Source organism: Apis mellifera, linkage group LG12, assembly GCF_003254395.2.
Source record: "Apis mellifera strain DH4 linkage group LG12, Amel_HAv3.1, whole genome shotgun sequence".
Lineage (NCBI taxonomy): Eukaryota > Metazoa > Arthropoda > Insecta > Hymenoptera > Apidae > Apis > Apis mellifera.
The window spans coordinates 7388527-7408479 of record NC_037649.1 but is presented as its reverse complement, the minus strand read 5'-3'; the positions used below and the strand labels follow the sequence as shown (position 1 = coordinate 7408479).

General features: G+C 41.8%; 1 protein-coding gene across 11 annotated transcripts in view; it reads left to right on the top strand.

Annotated features, from left to right (window-relative positions):
- LOC409783 overlaps positions 1 to 19953 on the top strand; it is a 272897-nt gene that overhangs the window by 231557 nt on the left and 21387 nt on the right. For 10 of the 11 annotated variants that reach the window (XR_003305895.1, XM_026444432.1, XM_026444433.1 and 7 more), the window contains one exon: positions 9015 to 9148. Coding sequence is in view for 10 of the 11 variants with exons in the window: in XM_026444432.1 (XP_026300217.1) it covers positions 9015 to 9148 (134 nt within the window). In the remaining variant the exon portion in view is untranslated. Of the gene's footprint in view, positions 1 to 850; positions 1089 to 9014; positions 9149 to 19953 lie in introns of those variants that run through there. The other variant, XM_006562280.3, reaches the window with a different exon arrangement.

Here is a 19953-nt window from a genome sequence, read left to right as displayed (position 1 = left end):
CTCTCGTGGTCGACCGCGGCGGCGAGGGAGTATCGATGTCCGTGTTCGAATGACGAGCACCGTCCACCGGGACATGACAGTGGACGAAGCGTGTAACGGAAGTTGACAGGCGAACAGGCTGCGGAGACATGACCGAGAACAAGTTCAGCTGATGATACACAACCGATTCTCCAACTCTGGAAAGATCGTTGCCTTAGTCCCTGAAGGACGCGTAATAAACCTCCGAGTTTTCAAGAATCATCCTCTCTCTACCTCTCGAGATCGTGATATATTTTTTGTATGTATTTTTTAAGCGCAAACAAACCCACCGAAATATCCTCCAACCACCGGCAACTCTCGTCTTCCATTGACTCGATCCACCACCACCCTCCTCCCCCAACGACCGAAAACGTATCCGTTAAAACTAAGAGATCTCTCCTTCGAGAAACGATCTCGAGCTGCCGAGGTGGAGAAAAAAATTACGTGAGCGATAGTCGGAGCGACACGAGGTTGGTCGATCGGCCGGTTGCGTTGCAGCTGCAACGATTTCGAGACAGCTGCGAGGCGGCACCCCTAAGGGTGGCGGCGGGGATCGTGGATCGGTCGGGCGAGGATCGTCCGCGAAGGTGACAGGAGAAAGGGTTGCGGAAGTGGCGGAGGAGGCGAAGGAGGAGGCTGGGAGGGTGGAAACGGAGGAGGTGGAGGGTGGTGGTGGATGTTGCGAGGAGGAGAGTGAAAGTGGTGTCATCCGTGGCGGCTTAAGGGCTGTTAAAAACGACGATCGGGAAGGTAATAACGAGGACACCGGTGTTATTACGAATTGTGTGAGTGGCGGTGGTGGTGGTGGTGGTGGAGGTGGTTGTAGTGGTGGTAGTGGTGGTGGGGTCTCGTGCAGGGGTGGCACGTTACGACTTCTAAGGGGACTGGTGGAGGGCCCGATAGGCAGGGTGGCCGCACGAGTGCACCGTTGGGGAACAGCAGGAGGGGTCAATCCCTCTGCACCCTCTGGACGGGAATGTCCCGGCGGAGAGGGCACCCCCCGTCGGAACGTCCTCGACGCCACGAAGAATCGCCGGCTGATGGGCGCCAACCTCACTAAGCAGAGCAGGGTGAGTTGTGCTCGAGAGGGGATGCCGCGTGGTGGTTGCTGGCCTTCTGCCTTTCGATCATCTGCCTTCTGGATATCCGCTTTTGTTGTATTCTCTTTTTTTTCTTTTTCTTTCATTGGGGATGGAATAATAATGTAAGAAGGAGGAGAGTGAGAATTACGAATGGAAAGGAGGAGAAAGAATATCATTTGTTCCTGTAAAATTTAATCGTAATTGTCGTGCCATTCCTTCGTAACGATCCAAGTTTCTCCGAGTAATAATTTATAATTCATTCTTTACTCGAAGAGAATTACACCTGTACCATTTTATATTACATGGAGATTTAAATTTTCTACAAATTTTCCTCTCTGCCTGAATAAAATTCACTCCCGAAAACATTTCTTTCGACCGAAAAAAAAAAAAAGATAGGCGTTTCCGCCAGATTATCTTACGACTTCCTCCGCGATGACGTGAATTGCGTTTCGAGGGACGAGAATCGAGGGGTTTAAAAAAAGTTGCGGAAGTAAGAAAGTTGGATGGGAATGGTTATGCCCCGAACTCGGCTGTATAGAACTTTCCACCCGATTGTCGTTTATAGCGCGAGACAAATATCCAAACAAGTTCACCAGAAACTCTTGCCAGAACGAATGATCCAGCCAGTTTTCGTGCTGCGAATGGAACGTTTCATTTCCTGGAGAAACTTTGAATGATAATTCGTTCGCCTCGAATGAAAAAGCGTAATAATAGAATGAATTATACCTTCACTTTTTGGTTTGTCTTGGAACGTCGTTGTTTACTCGAACGCGAAACTTTCGTGGAATAAATTTTAACGTAACGGAGCTTGATTAATTTCTGTACTTTGTAATTTGCGTTTTACGAAAGATAGTATAGAGGGTTGAAAAATTCTATTCCTCTTTTACGCGCGAGTTTTTTATCATTCGTGAATGTAGCTTGTAATTATAAATGCGGAGTTAAAAATATTATTCAAAGAAAATATTTTAATTTTACGTATTTCTATTTTTCTCTCCTGGTAGAGATGAAGCTTTGAAATAGCAAACATCACGATTACAAGAAATTTTTATATATTTATTCTCTAAAGAATAAACTCTTCTCTGCCCCGCGCGTACAGAATAACTTTGAATTAGCTCTCTTATTAAGCTCTCTTATCTCTTATCTCGCGAGATTAAAAGGTTATGCAAGTTAAACTTCCAACGAGAAAAAGTAAATTATTCCTCCGCGAAAGAAAAACTCTTTCTCATCGAATTTCTTTAATCTTCTCTCTTCTCCATACATTCTCGTGAAGCGAAAACTATCAACATATTCGATCCGCAAAGAATCGAGAGATGTTGTTCCAACTGTCCACTCTCTCATCTTTGAATCTCTCTTTGAAGAAAGAGATACAACGATGATACTCGATCTTCCGCAAAAAGAAAAAAATCTATCTCTCTCCAGTTTTTAAAGAAAACTATTATTCTACAATTTCATCGTTGTCGAATCGCGTGGCTCTCGGATGATAAAAATACGCGGGTAGAGAGAAGAGGAGGAGGGAGAGGAAGAAGAAAAAGGTAACGAGGAAATTCATGGGCCATTTAAGCTCTGCCGCAGGTATCACGCGCAGATATCTGCGCCCATGAGAGACACCCATTCACCAACCGTTTTCCGTGCCGATGAATGAAGCATTCATGCTGCTCGTGCACGTTCGTAAAAGTCGGAGTTTACTTTGACGATTCGCATCAAGCCGCCTCCGCGTACACGCATGGATCGTTCCTCCTTTATGCGCCTCTTGTTTTTCGATCGAGATCGAGAGAAAGAGGTTGATTCATTCCTGAATATCCCAATTCTTTTCGAATTAAATTTTGTGAAATCGTTGTACAATTATTAATGTTAAATTTGTTTGGGAGAAAATTGAACATCATTTCATTAAAAAATTAGGGAATCTTTAACAAGAAATTGAACAAAAGTATATATATTGCATAGGAAAGACTGGAAAATTAAATATTATTCCATGAGAAAGAATGTTAAATCGATCAAAAGCCAAAACGATATAAAAATTTTGCATAAAGTAATAGTTGATTGATTAATTTTTTAAATGATTTAATCATTATCAAAATTCAAAGAAATTATTATTTTTTCCACAAATTTCTCCGCAATCCCAAGGATTCCTTCAACAGTTACATCTCTGCATTCTTCCATCAACGGAATATAAAATTTTTAAAATTTCTTCTCGCCAAAATACTGGTAACGAATGATTCGATGCGTATCGAAATGAATTACACATTCCATCACCGCCGACCAATTCCAGGACTTTGCACGAAGCCCATAGCGTTATCATCGTTAGCAACGCGGTTCTCGATGCAACGACGCGTATCAGGCTCGGCGATAAATCTTGACGAAAGTGGCCCTAAATAATACGATACGTGCAGCCACACGAAACGTTTTCGACGAATTCGTGGAAAAATGTCGCTCGTTTCATTAAATGAAAGGGCTTGTAGAGCTTCGTTTCCCGCGAAAGTCACGATTTCTTTATCGTGGTTCGGTTAATTATCGGTTGATCGGTTGGAAAAATGGAAAATGTTAGCGAGGATACGAAAGAAATTTAATTATCGTTCAATTATCGATAGAGAGACGAGGAACAAATTTGCGTTTGCTCGTGAATTACGGTGAAAACACGGTCCCACGCCATTACCATTCCTTTGATAACAGGAGGAAATTGTTATACTGGTGGACGGTTATTGTATATGGTTGGAAGCTTTTGTGGGATTTTGCGCGAAGCTTGAAATTGCATATTAAAGAGATGATGAGAAATTTGAGGAATCGTTAGTTTCAGAAATTTTCTTTCATTCTGTAACACTGGATTCGTTAATTACTGCGTGATGGAACAATAAAATATAGGAATGCGTTCGAGATTCGTATATGCATTGTTTACAAATTATTGTAATGATAATACGTATCGTTATTTATTTTCTGGCTCCATTTTTATCTAATTTTATTTTATATTATTCGTGGTCGGCAATATTATTTTCTTTCAAGAATATTATCGATATGAAATCGAGAAAAAAAATATCAAAGACTTATTTCCACTTAAAAACGTGATGAAAAGATGCAGTGGTGTGGACACGAATTGCAAAAGCTCCGGTGCGAAACTCCGAGCATGTATCAAAGCCGTGGCAAACACGCTCGCCACGGGGGTAACTGTGCAAACAGGATAATTAACACCTTTCGACCTCTGCATTACGGGTGCAACGAACGATTCTTGTGTACTTTTCCATGCGCGGATTTCGCGCCGTTGTTTGCGCGAATTTGCGATCGATCGATGCACTCTCGCGCGAAAATTCGCATTCAACGTAAAGATTCACCGTGATTTTTTACTGCCATTTTACACACGATTCTTTGAACCTTCGATTAAAGCGATTAACAACGATCGTTGGATCACGAGTTTTATCTGTGATTGTCAAAAATCATCTTTATATATATCAATTAATATTTAAAGGATCAACGACGATAATTTTATAATTTTTGTTATATAATTTTGTTGAATTCTATTTATTGAATCTATATATTATCATGTTGCGTATTTTTAATAATATCACGTGTTCCCTCTTTTGTTACACTTTCAATGTTAATTCTATGGAAAGGGAAGAGTCCTCCATCTGTTGTGAACTAGATACCAGATGGATTTCCACGAATATCAAACTCGTGTGAAAACAACACTCGATCACCGAACAACAAAACCTCGTTCGCTCTTCACGAATTACATTAAATCGTTTCTTACGAATAATATTACACTATCTTTATATTTTTTAAATTACGCACAACACTATGAATAAAAAAATACAAAAAATTCGTAATCACTGACACGCTTAAATCCCGACGGGCCATCATTTCGTCTCTCCATCGGAAGGAAGCTGCAAGATTTATCACGATTCCTCCTCTCCCATTGACGAGAGGATCACTGGCACGTGACCCAGCTATCAATCCCTCTCCTTCTTCACCACCTGCCTTTCCAACTTACACTTTTCCTCTCGAAACGGACAGAAGTAGTAGACTCTGCCGGCCGAGGAGAAGAGATCAGGCCGGAAAATCCGATCGTGGCCGAGAATTCGCTCATCCCCCTGAATTATTCAAGCAGCCAGCCAGCTAGCGAGCGCGATCATTGACGGTCTCATTAATAATTTGTCGCTCGATCAACGAGCCCTCTCGAAACGGGACCCCTTCTAAACTCAGGTTTCGGAGGTGCACTCGCAGCCTCCTCTCTCGTCCTCGCACGTGCCTCGAATGAAACGCACGCGTGCACGCGCGTCCGCGCTGAGTCATCGGGGACTTTGAACCGCCGAAAAACTGAGAATACTAATAAGGACGAGGTGGGATGGATGCGGCGCCGTACAACGGTTCGATCGTGAGCCGAGCGTGTCCTTTCGGATTAATGCTTTTTCGCATTCATCAGGATCAGAAGAAAAGGGAGTGGTTATTCTTTTGTATTTGATATTACCAAAGAATGATTTTTAAATATTCTAAATAGAATTGATCGAGGAAAATATGGAATTGGGGAAAGTATTCCTCGATTTGTAACAAAGATTCGATATATCTTACATCTTCAGATTCCCTTCGAAAGACGAGGAATTACGCGTCAATCCTTATCTTGCCAAAAGCTTCGATTTCACTTCTGGTGGATTCAATCTGTCTTGGAAGAAGATATTCGATCGAACACGGAATTAAACGGCACTTCGCTTAAAGTGATCGCGATGGGAATAGGCGGTTGGTCCATTAAGCGGAGTCAGGTGAAAGGCGGTTTAGTTGGAGGGGTCGAAACGAGAGATATCGCGGAATACAATCTGGTAAAAGCCGAGTGACCACCGCGTGTGCGAGGCTTAAGGGATGCTCCCGACCGGATTTATGGAGCCTTAAATCCCGGCCAATGTTCTTTTCCTCCTCCTCCTCCTCCTCCTTCGCCGTTCTTTTTCGGGGGTTGCTCGTGATGCGATCTTGTCTTTTTTCGTCGCTAACTCAACGCGGCCGACAAACGAGCTAAAGTTCATCGAAACCAATTTCTTCTCGATATGTTGCGCCTCGAAGAAGTTGCTGAATATTTCTATACAGATGTTTTTTCGTGTTTCTGCAGTAAACGTTGCCGCTCATGTTATCCGTTTCCATTCGAAGCGAAGAAATACACGACTCATCGATTTCTTTATCATCGATATATTAACGAGTTATAAGAATCTTTTGTGTGTAGAAAATGTGTATAATTTTGGAAATGTAATTGCTGTAAAATGTAAAGACTACGTGACTTCAATGTTGCTTAAAGTTTACCATGTGGTTATTTCGTAATCGTTTTTCTCGAACGAGGATATAAGAGTTCCTTTCGTATATCGGTTTTACTCGTGACGGCTGGCCCATTGTCGACTTTTCCATTCTTCTTTCGATGCTTTATTATTCCATTGAATAACGCGCGTTTATTATTTGTTGAAAAGGATGTTTGAACGAATATAGAAGATTTTTCCCGGGTATCGCCTGGTTATTATTACGAAGTCACGTTGACGTAAAGGACGAGAGGTAGAAATTAAGGTAGCTGAATCCGTGAGGGGGGGGGGGGGAGGGAAGAATGGTTTAACGTATTCTAAAAGGAATTGCTTACACAACGGGTAAGGTGGGCACGTCGATCGATAACCGCACGTGAGTTTCATTCGGGACACGTGTGTCGCGTGAAAAATTTACGTTCCTAACGAGATTCACCGGTGACGCATCTCGATGGCGTATCGAAAGAATTCGCCGAACAATTGATAAATTTTTTTCGACCGCTTTCACGATATTTATACGTCTCTCATGTATATATTTATTTTTTTATAATTCTTTTGCAACGACGATTCGTAATTTGCCCAAAGATAATAATTCACGTAGATCCAATTCTTCTTTCAAGGCTGTGCGTGCAATCGATCATTTATATCTTCCCTACGTTCCCTTAAACGCGATTACTGTATCATCAATCACAAAGGAATTATTCCTCGTGTTCATCCATTCTTCTCCACTATCCTTAATATAACGTGATACGATATTGTACAAGCTTATTAGAACATTGAGCTATTTCTATCCAATATTCTTCTCTATTTCTTTAAAAACATTTATCAATTTAAACCAATCGAAGCTCGAACAATTTCTTCAACTCTGCGACAAAACACGATCTTAAACGATCTGTATGAGAAACAGTACGGTCTCTATGGTTTGAGTAACAAGAAAAAGGCGAATCCTCCGAAGGAAACCGTCAGGAAGCTCTAAGGTAGAAACGAAAGTAACGAAGAATTCCAAGAGAAATTGAAACGTCGTGAGGAGGAGGAATCTGGTTGCTCGGGAAACTCGTGTGGGTCAATCGAGAGCCATACGCGATACGAACAAATTCACTTTCCAACTGCGATTTATCATCGACGTCGTTAAATCGGGGCCGACATATCGAGTTAAATCGCGCGAAATACCGCTTTCGGCGCATTGGCCGTGCGCAATTATTGATAGAGCAACGGCCGGTGGCGTAGGCCGCTTTCACAATCGAAAGGGTGCAATCAATGTGCCGTGCAACGATTTAAATTCATGAATAATTCCAGCCGAAGGTTGGATCGACGAGGTTTTTTCCTCTCTCCTTTTCCGCCTATTTTTCTCCCTTATTTCCCTCGTCCTCTTCCATCGACCGAGTTCGGCTCTCTCTCTCTTTCCCTCCCTTCCTCCCTCTCTCTCGGTTTAATCAGAGAAAATCCCTTACGCGAATGCCTCCTTTTGCGATCTCGGAGCGAAGGTCGCCTGATGAAATTTCGAGACGTTCGCGTGAGTTTCAATTTTGTAGTTGGACGATGATACGATCGGGGAGAACGATCGATATGTCTGTGAGAAAAGAAAAAGAGAATCGAGGTCGTTACGATAAAAGTTATCATCGGTTCATGATGTATGGGGATTTCTTTTGAAAATGAGATTACCATTTAATGCTGTAATTCATTTTTTCTTTCTTTTTCATCGTCTGACTTACTCTTTTTTTTTTTTTTAGATTATTTGGATTCAAAAGTTTGTACCACGATTTATTTTATATTTCATACCGGTTCACGTTCGAGCAAATCCGTATTAAAAATACTATTTGAAAAAGTACGATTATTCCGAAAGACCAATTTACTTTCACTCTTCCATATGATTCGACCGAAATTAATTCTACCACGAAATCCTCTGTAACGAACGAACGTCCTCCACCGAATGAGTCGCGTAAACAATTCTCGTTCGATTTGCATTTCCTCTCTGCCTCTGTTGCTTTCCCTCGAAATAGCCAAAAACTTGGCAAGAAATCGATGACGAGTCTCGGACGAACAAACGAATCGAAGATTGTCTTGGAAGGAAAATGATCGTAAATAAGAAAGTATTTTATTCTCCCGTTTATACCCTGTTTTTATTCTATTCGATTCATTACAGCGGACGAATAAATCGGCTCGTTCGTGTCCCGAAAAGCGGGTATATAAAATAAAATTCCCTCTTCAAGGGGTGGAGGAAGAAACGGCATTGAAAATTATCACGGGCGGAGGGGAGCGTTCGTTCGAGCATCTGTAGAGAAGATATTACGCTTCGTTTCGGTGGGAAGATCAATGGATGTCGAGGAGAGATAAATTTGCACATGAATAAGACGCGCTCTTGATGACCGCTGATGGAGGGCAGTGGAACGGTCTCGTTTCTGAACGATGACTGAAAGAGAACCGATTCTGTCGAGGTGGGGATGATGAGAAAGAAACGTGTATTTTTGTTAACTGAGCAGATGTGACAGATTTTTTACGGGTTGAAATTAAAAAGATGCGATCAGGAAGACAAGAACGAAACGTGTACCCCTCGTTGTTGGGTACGTTTTTGGATACGATTGAGTTTGGCGACAATGCGATCAAAGATAAGTTTATTTCGATCTCCAAGGAAATGTTAATTTGCTTGTTACAGAGAGAGGCTACGCAACGAGATGTGGAACGCGAACGACGACAACGAATGGAGGCCGAAGCTCGGGTGCGCGAGGCTACGGCCGAAGCTGAAAGAGCACGCTCCAGGGTTCATCATCTTCAGAGAGAACTGGCCAGGTAAGATATTCGATCTACGTTCTATTTATTTATTGTACGGATTTAGGAAGTGTAATTTAAATATTTGACAGATTAGATTTAAATTTAAAAGAAAACTAGTATAAAAAGAAAAATATATATTTCCTCTTTGGAAATCTAGTTAGAATGAATAAAAAAATTCGCTGGAGTATCGACTTCTTTTTTTGTTGTTGTTGTTGTTGTTGTTTTTCCCATGCGCATCGTTTGCACAACGTTTTCCATTTAATTAAAATACATCGAAACAATGGAACAAAAAAGAAAACGCTGTTCGACCAACGGAATGGAAAAAAATTTGTGCACGTACATGAAATATATATCAGAGCTAGTTGAGCTCGAAAGGAATATGCTTTTAATTTTTTTCTTTTTATCAATTTCAAGTGAATTGACATTCGAAATTAATTACCTGTAAACAAGTTGAACAAAAATTTTCATCCTCGTAAAATATTCCTTTTTACACTTGAGATACACATCTTCTCCTAACATTTCTTACATATATATATCTCTTTTATTACAGATTTTTTTATCGCACGCATAATTACACGTACAACTCCCTCATCGATCGGTTTCCTCCATCGACCCTACAATCCTCCGGTATAAGCATATACCCACCACCACGTTTTTTTGCACCATCCTGATGCAAATCAAGGCCTCCCAAGGTAACCCAAGAAAACCTGCACACACACACATACACACGTCACTTTGCACACAAGAGGTCCACCATTTCCATCGATAGACAGGAAAAGAGAAATCAGGCCTGTGTAAATCGATGCGGTTGGCAAACATCCGGTAATAATTCGAGGCGGCGCTTGTCCGACATCGATCTCTCCTTCCTTCACCTTCTTCCTCTCCATCCCTCGTCCAACGTTCTTTCTCTCCCATACTGTGGAAAATCGCCTATTTCATCGCAGACAGACAGACAGACACACCGCTTTATTCCCCGTCCACCAAAAGTATCAACCTCTCTCGATATAACGTTATAAATAATGAAACCGCGTTTCCCACGCAATAACTAGCGGATTTCATGGTAAATCATCGGCATTGGCGTATCTCCAATAACCTATCTCGACCATCCACCCGCCTCGATGTATTATCGCGGGGTTGTATCGAGATTACGAGTTTTCAGCCTGAATCTGTATAGCATGGCGCGTGTTTGAATCGATTGAACATTTTACATACCCTTGGTTAACGTTTGAACACCGGATGCAACCGATAGGTGTTCACCGTGTTGTTGCGTGGGATTAGCGGGGAGAGGCGGCTGCGTTTGATGGCAGGTTTGCGGAGATTCGAGTGTTTGCATGATTCATCATCCGTTGGATCGTGCGGTATGTTTCGCGTTTTTCGGATTTTCGGGATCGTTTCGAACGATGATACGAAAATGTCAGAAGAAAAACGAACTGCATCGTTACTCGTTTATTTTAATTAATTAATAGGAGGTGAATTTTTTTTTAAAAAGTATCCAATTATTATTATATGGATTTTTATACTACATCGGAATATTTCATTCTCGGAAATGATACGATGATACCGGAAGTATCGTACGTCGCATCGAAGTATCGGAAATTGAAACTGTAACGTAAAAAAGAAGAGAAAGAGAGAGACTTTCGTTTCCTCGAAGGATCGCGATCACTGTAAACTCTCTGTAGATCGTGTATAAATGTTTGATCTCGCAAGAGGAAGTCGCGTACGAGAGGAGAAAAAGGATTCCATTATCGAACAATTTTATATAATTCCCCATTCACTTGGCTGTTAATCGAATGGTTGAACGGTTATAACGGTTCGTATCTTCTCCTCCTTCCTTTTTATCCATACACCAACTTCGGTGTTAAGGAACGGATTAAAACGGTCCATTAACAAATCTTATCGACTCGTTATTTCATCCTGGCAGAGCGGCACGAGTCGATGTAATAACCGGTAATTTATAGCCCCCCTCGATACACGGCGTGCAAGAAATCCGGAAATCGATTTCTTCGCTTCCCTTCTTCAACAGTTAACTTGCTCGCGTGTTTTAAACTGTGGAGAAAAATTGGAAAAACGGAGAAAATTGAAGAAAGATTCGAAAGTCGTCGGAATGTGTTAATCGGAATTCGTAATTCGATGATTACGCAGTCGCGACTCTGTCACTGATTCGCTGAAAGAGAATCGTATAAATTGGATAATTATACGCGGCTCATTAGTCATGTCCAATTACACAGAGGCAAGCGTTAAATAGGGTATTAAGTGCGGTGTATGCGAAATACAAGCAAGCCTGCCTCTTTCCTAAATGGATAAAATTTCATTCCTGCGCCCCGATCGTATCGGGGCAATCGGGGGGAGGCCGTGGAAAAAAGGAGGGGGAGGAGGGTGGTGGTATTGAATTCGAAAATTTTCATCGATACGGTTGTCTGCGTGCCATGGAAACCGGAGATATTTCGATAATCAGAAAACGGGTACCGCGCATAGATTTCTTTTTCCTCGTTTATCTCTCCCCTACCTTAACTCATTTTTCTTCAATTATATCTTCCAAAGAAATATAGCTATTTCAAGCCTAGTATTTTAAATTTAAATTTTATTTATTTTTCGTGTATAACCCCGATCGATTAATAATTTTCTCGCAATTCATCGCTGCGTAACTACAAAAAGAGATAGGAAAAATGTTTTTCCAGAAGAGGATTCGAAGCATCCCGTCGAATAATTTTATTATTCCTGTTCCCCCCTCGAAAAAGAAAAGAAAAGAGAAACGGGAAGTATCTCCGAGCAAATTCTCACCCCCTTATTTCCCAGCCGCATCGCATTTACGGCAACAATACCTACTAAAAGTAGCAAACAGCGATTCTTGGCTGGCTTCTACGCGTTACGCGAGACGATAAAAACTGTGGTGGATGCTGTGCGTATATCGAAGCCAGCCAAGCGGACGCGAAAAAGAGAGAGAGAGAGTGCACGTTAAAGCGGAGCCACCCCTCGCGTCGAACGCATCTCCGGAGCAGCAGGGTCGAAGGAGGGATGGGTGGTTTGCTCGTGGCATTTTGCCACGAGAGAACGAGAACGAGCGAGCCATTGTGCGTGCTCGAAAGCGGCGATGCGCTTCTCGCGCGCGTTGCATCGATGCAGAATGTGTAGCATTCTGGATATGCCTTTTGCAGTGAGTGTCGTGGATTACGATGGATCGTTACGGTACGTGGCACGAGGGAAACGAGGAAAGTGGCAGGTGAAAGAGATTGGTTCGATTGACGATACTCTTTTTTTCGCAGGATCAAGTTAATTCGTGACGATTCTTTATAGATTGCTCGAGACATTTTCGAATATTTTTGATATATTCTTTAGATTTTACGAATTTGTTTAGTGAATAGGAAAAAGGATCGTTTCATTTGTTTACACTTGATGCTTGATCCTGACAATGAGGAAGAAACTAAAATCAATCGTGAGATATCTCGTCCATGAAGGGATCTACTAATTCTTCGTTATTCCAATTCGTGGAAAATTGAAGAGATTTCAGACGAGACGAAATTTAAGGAAAAACGGCGTTGATTCCTCTGCTGATAATTCTCGTAACATAACGCAAAAAGATCTTTCAGATACGGGGAAATAAGAATGAATTTGAAGACGTTTCTAGATGAAATTTCGTCGATAAGAAATGTATCCCGCGTTTCCTCTGGAATATAAGCCTGTCTCCTTTACGATTTCTGCGAGATGCCATCCCCCCGAAACCGGTGAAACGAATTTTTATCGCGGACCCCATTTGGCACCGGTATCTCGTATTCCCCCGCAGCCAATAGCCCCGAAAAATCTGGATGTCTACGCATTAGGTGTACTGCAAGTTTGAATTTTATCAAGAAACTTCTTGGCTCTTTGCCGGACGGTTGAGCGTATATCGATTGGATCGTTTGCAAACTCTTGCCATTTTTCGATACTTTCTCCAGAAGGAAGGCAAACGTATCATTATATTCTCTTCATCGAGTTGCGTCGAGTATTCGATAAAATTCGACAAAAAAGAATTAACTCTAAACACCGAATCGTGCGATGAAAAGAATGGAAAGGGGGAGGAAGCTCGTTTTGCTCGGGAATATTCATGAAATCTATTTCCATCCGACGGAATGCCGAATGAATCTGGATCCAAGTCCGAGGAGTACGCCTCGGGGATGACAGGCGTGCAACTATTAGCTGAAACTTTGCCGGAGAACGATATTCGGCGGAATTAGCGAAACACTTAACAAACATGAAAGCATTTAAGCAACGAGGCTCGAGAGCAACGATACCACCTCCTACCAGCAAGGAGATGCCTAATAGAGTCTCGTTAAAATGCAGTTCTCAACTTGGAGAACAGTCTGGCCGAACTTGAAATTACTTGGGAATCGCCCAGACCGAATCCTCCCCGGGGATATCTCTCGTTCCTTCGTATGAAAATCTTATTTCCATGTACGATTACAATTTTTCTAGTATCTTTTACAGAATTCTTTTTTTGAACACGATAAAATGTATATTTGACAGTTCGATCATTTAATGTTCCTTGGATCCTTCTTTTAGATTCTTAAACTTCGCTATTTACACGCTTGCTTTATATCTGGTAATGAAAAATCCGGTGCAAAAAATGGAGAATTTCATTCTTCATGCCGTTGTTTGATATATGTTAATAAACCAAAGCAACGAAAGTAGATTCACTTAGGGAGGAGAGATATCGGTGAGGGGAATCGCAAAGTGGAGGAGGATCTATCATGATCAATCGCGTCTGGTATCCGCTGGAAAGTCGATAACAGCCGTGCACACCACGGTTATATCTGCCACGCTAGCGACGGAAATGACAGTCTACAGACAGCAATAACGACGCCACCCTTTCGAGCCCTCCCCTCCCCCTTTCGCGTCTCAATTCATCCCGGCATCCCGATAGGACGTCGTGTCCGATAAATCCATACCGTTTTATTGCGTCTTTAAACCAAATTACACCCCCTACCGTGTACATTTCGCTGCGGCGAAACGTTCCATCTACGTCCGCTGCCTGCGCCCACTCTATAATTTCACGCGCGTTTCCTCATCCCTTAAGAGAGAGAGAATCTTAAATTATCTTCTAAACGTTAAGTACATTTCTTCGGTTAAATAATCATAAGAACGAATAAACTTAACTCGAATCAACAATTTTTTATACAATTTCAAAGATGAAAATTTACTGAGTTTTTTATTATCCAAAAATAATAAAGTAGTTATATATTAAACACTTTGTTTCTTGGTCAAATTTATTGAGATTATAAAGCAAGGGTGGTTGGAAATTGATAAAAGAGAACCGAGGATCTTGGAAACGAAAAATCTAAGTACCTAATTTTTCGCGCTGTAGGAAGATAAGGGAATGAACGAGCGTTGGCTCACGCATCCGCGTAACACGCAAACAGAATGCGTGTACATACAGCGGGTGGACATTTTTTGTTTTCGAGAATGTAAAAGCGACATGATGCATTACAACCGGCCGGATATACCGACTGACGGTTTTCTGTCCTGAATGAATAATCACGTTGGTTAACGTGACACGTTCGTTCCATCCCCCCCCCTCGTGTACCTGCGTTTCCTTCGTGTTCGAATCACGACTTTTCATCGACCGAAAGATACACTTTTCTTCTCCTTTCTCCAATTACGTACAGATTTTTATTAAACGAACAAAGTAAAATACATTGCGTGTATCTTTTCAAGACTTCGATGTGTAGATGTCGACCAAATATTATCGAATTTCCTTTTTTGGAGCGAAATGTTCCATCTCGAACAAGGGAGTTCGGTTATCATATTGTTTCCACGAATTCTGACCGCCACTCTGCTCGCGATAATTATTCTCTTAATTAATCACGAATTAAATAATAGATTAACCGGACTTGTGTCCGCGAAATTAACTAACCATCGCGGTGAACGAGCGCGCGGACAAGCGGATTTAATTAATACATTCGATCCGCGTTAATTATTAATATCGCTCGAATAAGTTTAAGCGCGTGGATAATTTGATAACGGTCAGAAATTTTGATGATCGATACGCGTACGATTGGGGATGAATAAATAGAGAGGTATCCGATTTCCGTTCAAATTTTTGGAAAACGTGAGAGCAATTAATTAATCAATTAATTGCTCCGAAAGGATATCGAATATACATTTGCACGAATAAATGGACCAAATGTACACGCGCGATCTTCCGCTTCTAATCTCGTCTCTACGGTCAGTGCGATAATTTCATGTACGAATTATTTTAAACCCTCGAATTAATCTCTCGAAAGGTTATTTATTTCGTAAATACGTGACTCAAGGCACACTCTCTTGGTTCCTTTTATTAAAAAAAAAAAAAAAACGCGAATTGGACGTAATAAATGGCGTGCAAAGTGTTACCACAAAGAGAGGGAGGAGAGTGTAACCGCGACCCGTGAATCAACGTGATAATTAATTCCAGCAATTTCTCTCGTAAGTGCGCAAACCGTGTGCACGGTAGCAATTTATGAACGGCGTGCACGAAATGTCATCGCGCGCTGTGCCACACAAGAGGGATGAAAGAGAGTCGGTGTGTGTGTGCACCTTTCGATCTTTCGTTTTAACTTCGCGTTAATATCCGTCCTGTCCAACGATTGATCCAACGAAAATAATTAATAATTCGATGAACGAGAGGATTTATCTTGCACTCGAGTCAGGATGGGATTGAAAACGAAAGCGAGAAAATTTATTTACACATCATTTATTTATTGCAGAATTATAATATGAATATACAATGGTGGAACAATAAAAAAAGAGATATTAATTGCACGAAGATAAAGGAATTAATAGAATAATTTCTAAAACTATGGCTGTGAACATTTATCAGGAAACGTGTAATCATTTATTTTTTTCATACATATATTCTTATGTATTTAAGAAAATATTCGGGATAAACCTCGCTCCTTCGATTAATTGTTGTTCGCTCGAGCCAAATCCGCGAGATAACTCAGCCAGCTGCAACAGCTGTGGATCTTGGGTGGTTTTAAGTGCACCCACCACGAGCGATTTTTCTTCTCGCTCGTTTCGAGCCTCGCCTCTTTCTCTCTCTCGCTTTCATCCCCGACAGGATGCTTCCGCTCCTTTTTTCCCTCCGTGCTCGTTTTTCATCTCGTCTCCTCACGCGCGCTCTTTAGTCGCCTCTCTCTTTGCCTCCACGCTCTGTCTGTCCTCTGAATCGTTCGTCGCTTTAACCGTTCTTCCTCCACCTTTGTTTCTCTCCCTTCTCTCGCCTCTTCCTTTTCCATGCTTTTTAACTTGCCCCTTTTCACTCCTGTTTGCGCACTCCGTCTTTTTTTTTTTTCTTTTCCTTTCTTTCTTTCTCACGCTGGATTACTCCTTTCGAGCACTTCATTACAGAGGTGTTTCCTCTTTCTCCTCTCGTTAATTCGTTTCCCGTCTTTGAATAATTCTTTCTTATCTCTCTTTTTTCTCGAAATCCAATCGTTTTATACATATATATTTGTTCACGAGATAGAAATTCTAAGCTAATTTTTAATTACTATTTGTAACATTGGAAGAAGATATTCTCGGAAAAAGAAAATTCTTTCCTCTTTTCATCGATTCTCGTTCTACTTCTTTCCCCCTCCCCTTTTCCACGTATCACTCTCCAGCACACTCCACCATTCCCTTTCCTCCTCGAGAACGGCACCCTCTCAGCGCGCCTATTTAACAGCTATTGTTCCTCTGGCGCTGTTAATGGATCCTCTCGGACGCGGAGAACGCGCTCGTGGTGAACGCGCGCGTCCACCGTTCAGAGGGTGAATGGAAAATTGAATTTCGTCTGGTCGCGGAAAAATAACGCGTGATTCTCTCGTTAAAAAAAGGAAAAACGAGAGAAGCGAATTTTGTTTTTTATTTCTTATTACTTCTCGAAACATGGCGGGGAGGGGATTGGACCGACGATGAGAAACGTTCGATAATCCAGAGGCAAAGGCAAGCTCCTCTCAATAGGCTGTTAGGTAATTTCCGCTGGCCTGGCAGCAGGGTGCAATGTTTGCATGTGATTTTAGAGCGACGTCGTTTCGAGAGAGTTCATTCACTTCTCGCCTCCGTTGAACACCAGCCTTGTAGGGGACAATGAACAAGCTTCGTCACGATCGTTTTCATCGATATTTCTTTTTTTTTTTTTTCGTAAAAAAGTGCATTATCCTATGGATCCAATTATCCCGAAGAATTAGAAAGTTTTTAATAGGCGTGTTTAAAAATATATGAAAAAAGAGAATAAACCTTTTATTTTAATTTTATACAACTTGTTCCAACCGTCTTTCGTCACCACAGTTTGGTCGTATAATAAGCTCTTTCTCTTCGCAAAGTACGAATTGCGTAAAATCCAGTCTTTCTTTCCAATCCCATATCTTTCATCGCCAGTTCCTTTCTTCTTTCCAAGCTTTTCTTCAAAGAGAGAAGAATAATCTCACCAATAATCCAGATTAATCGAATCTATCATACAGTTTTTTCGAATTCTCTCGATGCAGAGAACTGTCTTAAAGTTAACTCTTAAAGTTCGCGTTCCCGAGCGATTCCGCCATCTCGTTTGCCATGCAAACGATCGCCGACGGAGAAGGTTATGCGTGTCGCCGGCCGTAAAGCGAAAACGGAATCCCCGGTTGAAGATCGAGAGTCGGTCCGGAATTTGCCATCCGAAGAGAAAGGGAGAAGGGGGGCGATTTCCCGGGCCACGTTTCCTCGGCAAGGTGGCAGTGAAATTCGGCGCGGAAATGATCGGTGAGAAAATTATTCAATTTCGAGGCCCGCGTGGAAATGGGAATCTCGAACGAAGGTAACGATCGAAAATTGCCGCGAAATTATGGCCCCCGACGTTTGGCTGTGCGCGCTTGCCAGGGGGGCGGCCATTAACCTCGAATTAGCCGCCATTTCCTCCCCGGCATTTTTCATTTTTCCGGCTAATTGCGAGCCCTCCTTGTAATTATACGAGGTGAAGTTACGAGGCCGCCCCCCTCCCCCTCCCTCGTCGAACGAAATTCTCCAATATCTGCGACACGTTACGGTGGGGGGAGGCATTTTGGGGAGGCGGAAATTGTTGTCCTCGTAAACACTCGGCCACGATTATCTGCCCGTATTACTTCGTATATTTAAAACGAGAAAGAAGAAAATAGCAGAGAGAGAATAAAAATCCAATCCATCGAAACAGAATATCTAATATCAATTTCTAAAATCTTCCTTTTTATTAATATAAATATCATCGTAAAAGGATTCTTAATACCTCGTTAATAATAAAAATACTCCATCATTCTCCATCTCTTTTCCCAAATTAAAGATCGTTCCTGGTTGTTATTCCATCATTCGTGGAACGATCGAAATAATAATCGAGCGGAAGGTTTTTCACAACGCCATCATCGACCGGCGACAGATGTTGATGAATCGGACGATCGATACGTTGGCAAGATTTTAATCGGCTATTGTTGTTCCACGTGTTATTATCGCGTGTCTCGCGCGGATCGGTGAACGTTTGACGGTGGCGTTCAATTTATTTCGGCGAATACAGTTTTACGAGTGGCGTGTGTTAAGCACACGGTTGCCGTCCCATTGTATTAGCCAGATACACGGGCCACCGTTTATTACGCGTTTTATGGCGGCCGCCATCGCACCGCGGCTACTTTCGCCGTCGAAACGCATCCAAGTTGGTTGCGCGGTTCTCGTTGTTAATTAAGCCAGCTCTCGCGAGAACGCGAGCGGGGAAGGAATATTACCCGCGTGGCGATCGTGTATCGTTTCGGTTGTTTTTCGGGGGCCTTTTTTGATGAATCGGAAGAGGGACGAATTGGATTTTGTTTTTTCGATGGGGATGATTTTCGATGAGATTATTATTATAAAATTTGTATAAGGATATACAGAAATATTCGTGAAACGTAGATATGTAAATCGTGGCAATGTGTATCGTTTCGGTTGTTTTTCGGGGGCCTTTTTTGATGAATCGGGAGAGGGACGAATTGGATTTTGTTTTCGATGGGGATGATTATTATAAAATTTGTATAAGGATATACAGAAATATTCGTAGAGTGTTTAAAAAGTTAGGGTGTTAGAAGGGTGGATTTCGATGGAAATTTTTGGAGGGCACGCTTTTTATTTATCGATTCGAAACGAAAGAATGGATTTCGTCGAAGGCAAGGTAATTGTGATGGAACACGGCCAATTTTCGTGGCTATCGGTTCTATTTGATCATCAAGGCTGTCATAAACGGGGGGGATATAATAATCGAAATGGTGTTCGATAGATTGAAAATTGGGGTAGATCTCGTAATAGGATTCCCAAGAATGGTGGCACGCGAACCGACTCGTTTCCATCGAAAGGAGAGAGGTTTCTGTGGTTATAAAATAAGTGGTGCTTCGATTATTATCACCCTTCGACGAATACGAACGATCGACTCGATGCGTGTTTCAACTTCCGATTTTCAAGATAATTTTAAATCATTTATTTTATCCTCCATTCACTCGTATCACTCGTCGTCGATCTGTTTCAAAAATTCTAGACAAGGATGAAATTCTTGGGGGAAAAAAAAATTCTGGATACGCAAAAATGGATCGTCGAGTCTCGTAATCACCATCTAAGCCATCTAAATGATCTTGAAGTTGCAAAGTTGTATTACTCTTATATACGTGTATGAGCAATGACGATAATAATTTAATTTTAATTTTCTTCAAGAGAGAGTTACAAATAGATCTGCCTGCGCTCCCCTCCCCTCGATTCCTCGCAACGAACGAACGTGCGGATTCTCTCATTCTCTTTCTCTCTCTCTCTTTCCCTCGAATACAATCGCCACTTACTTACTTACATACTTACTTACTTACTTACTTACT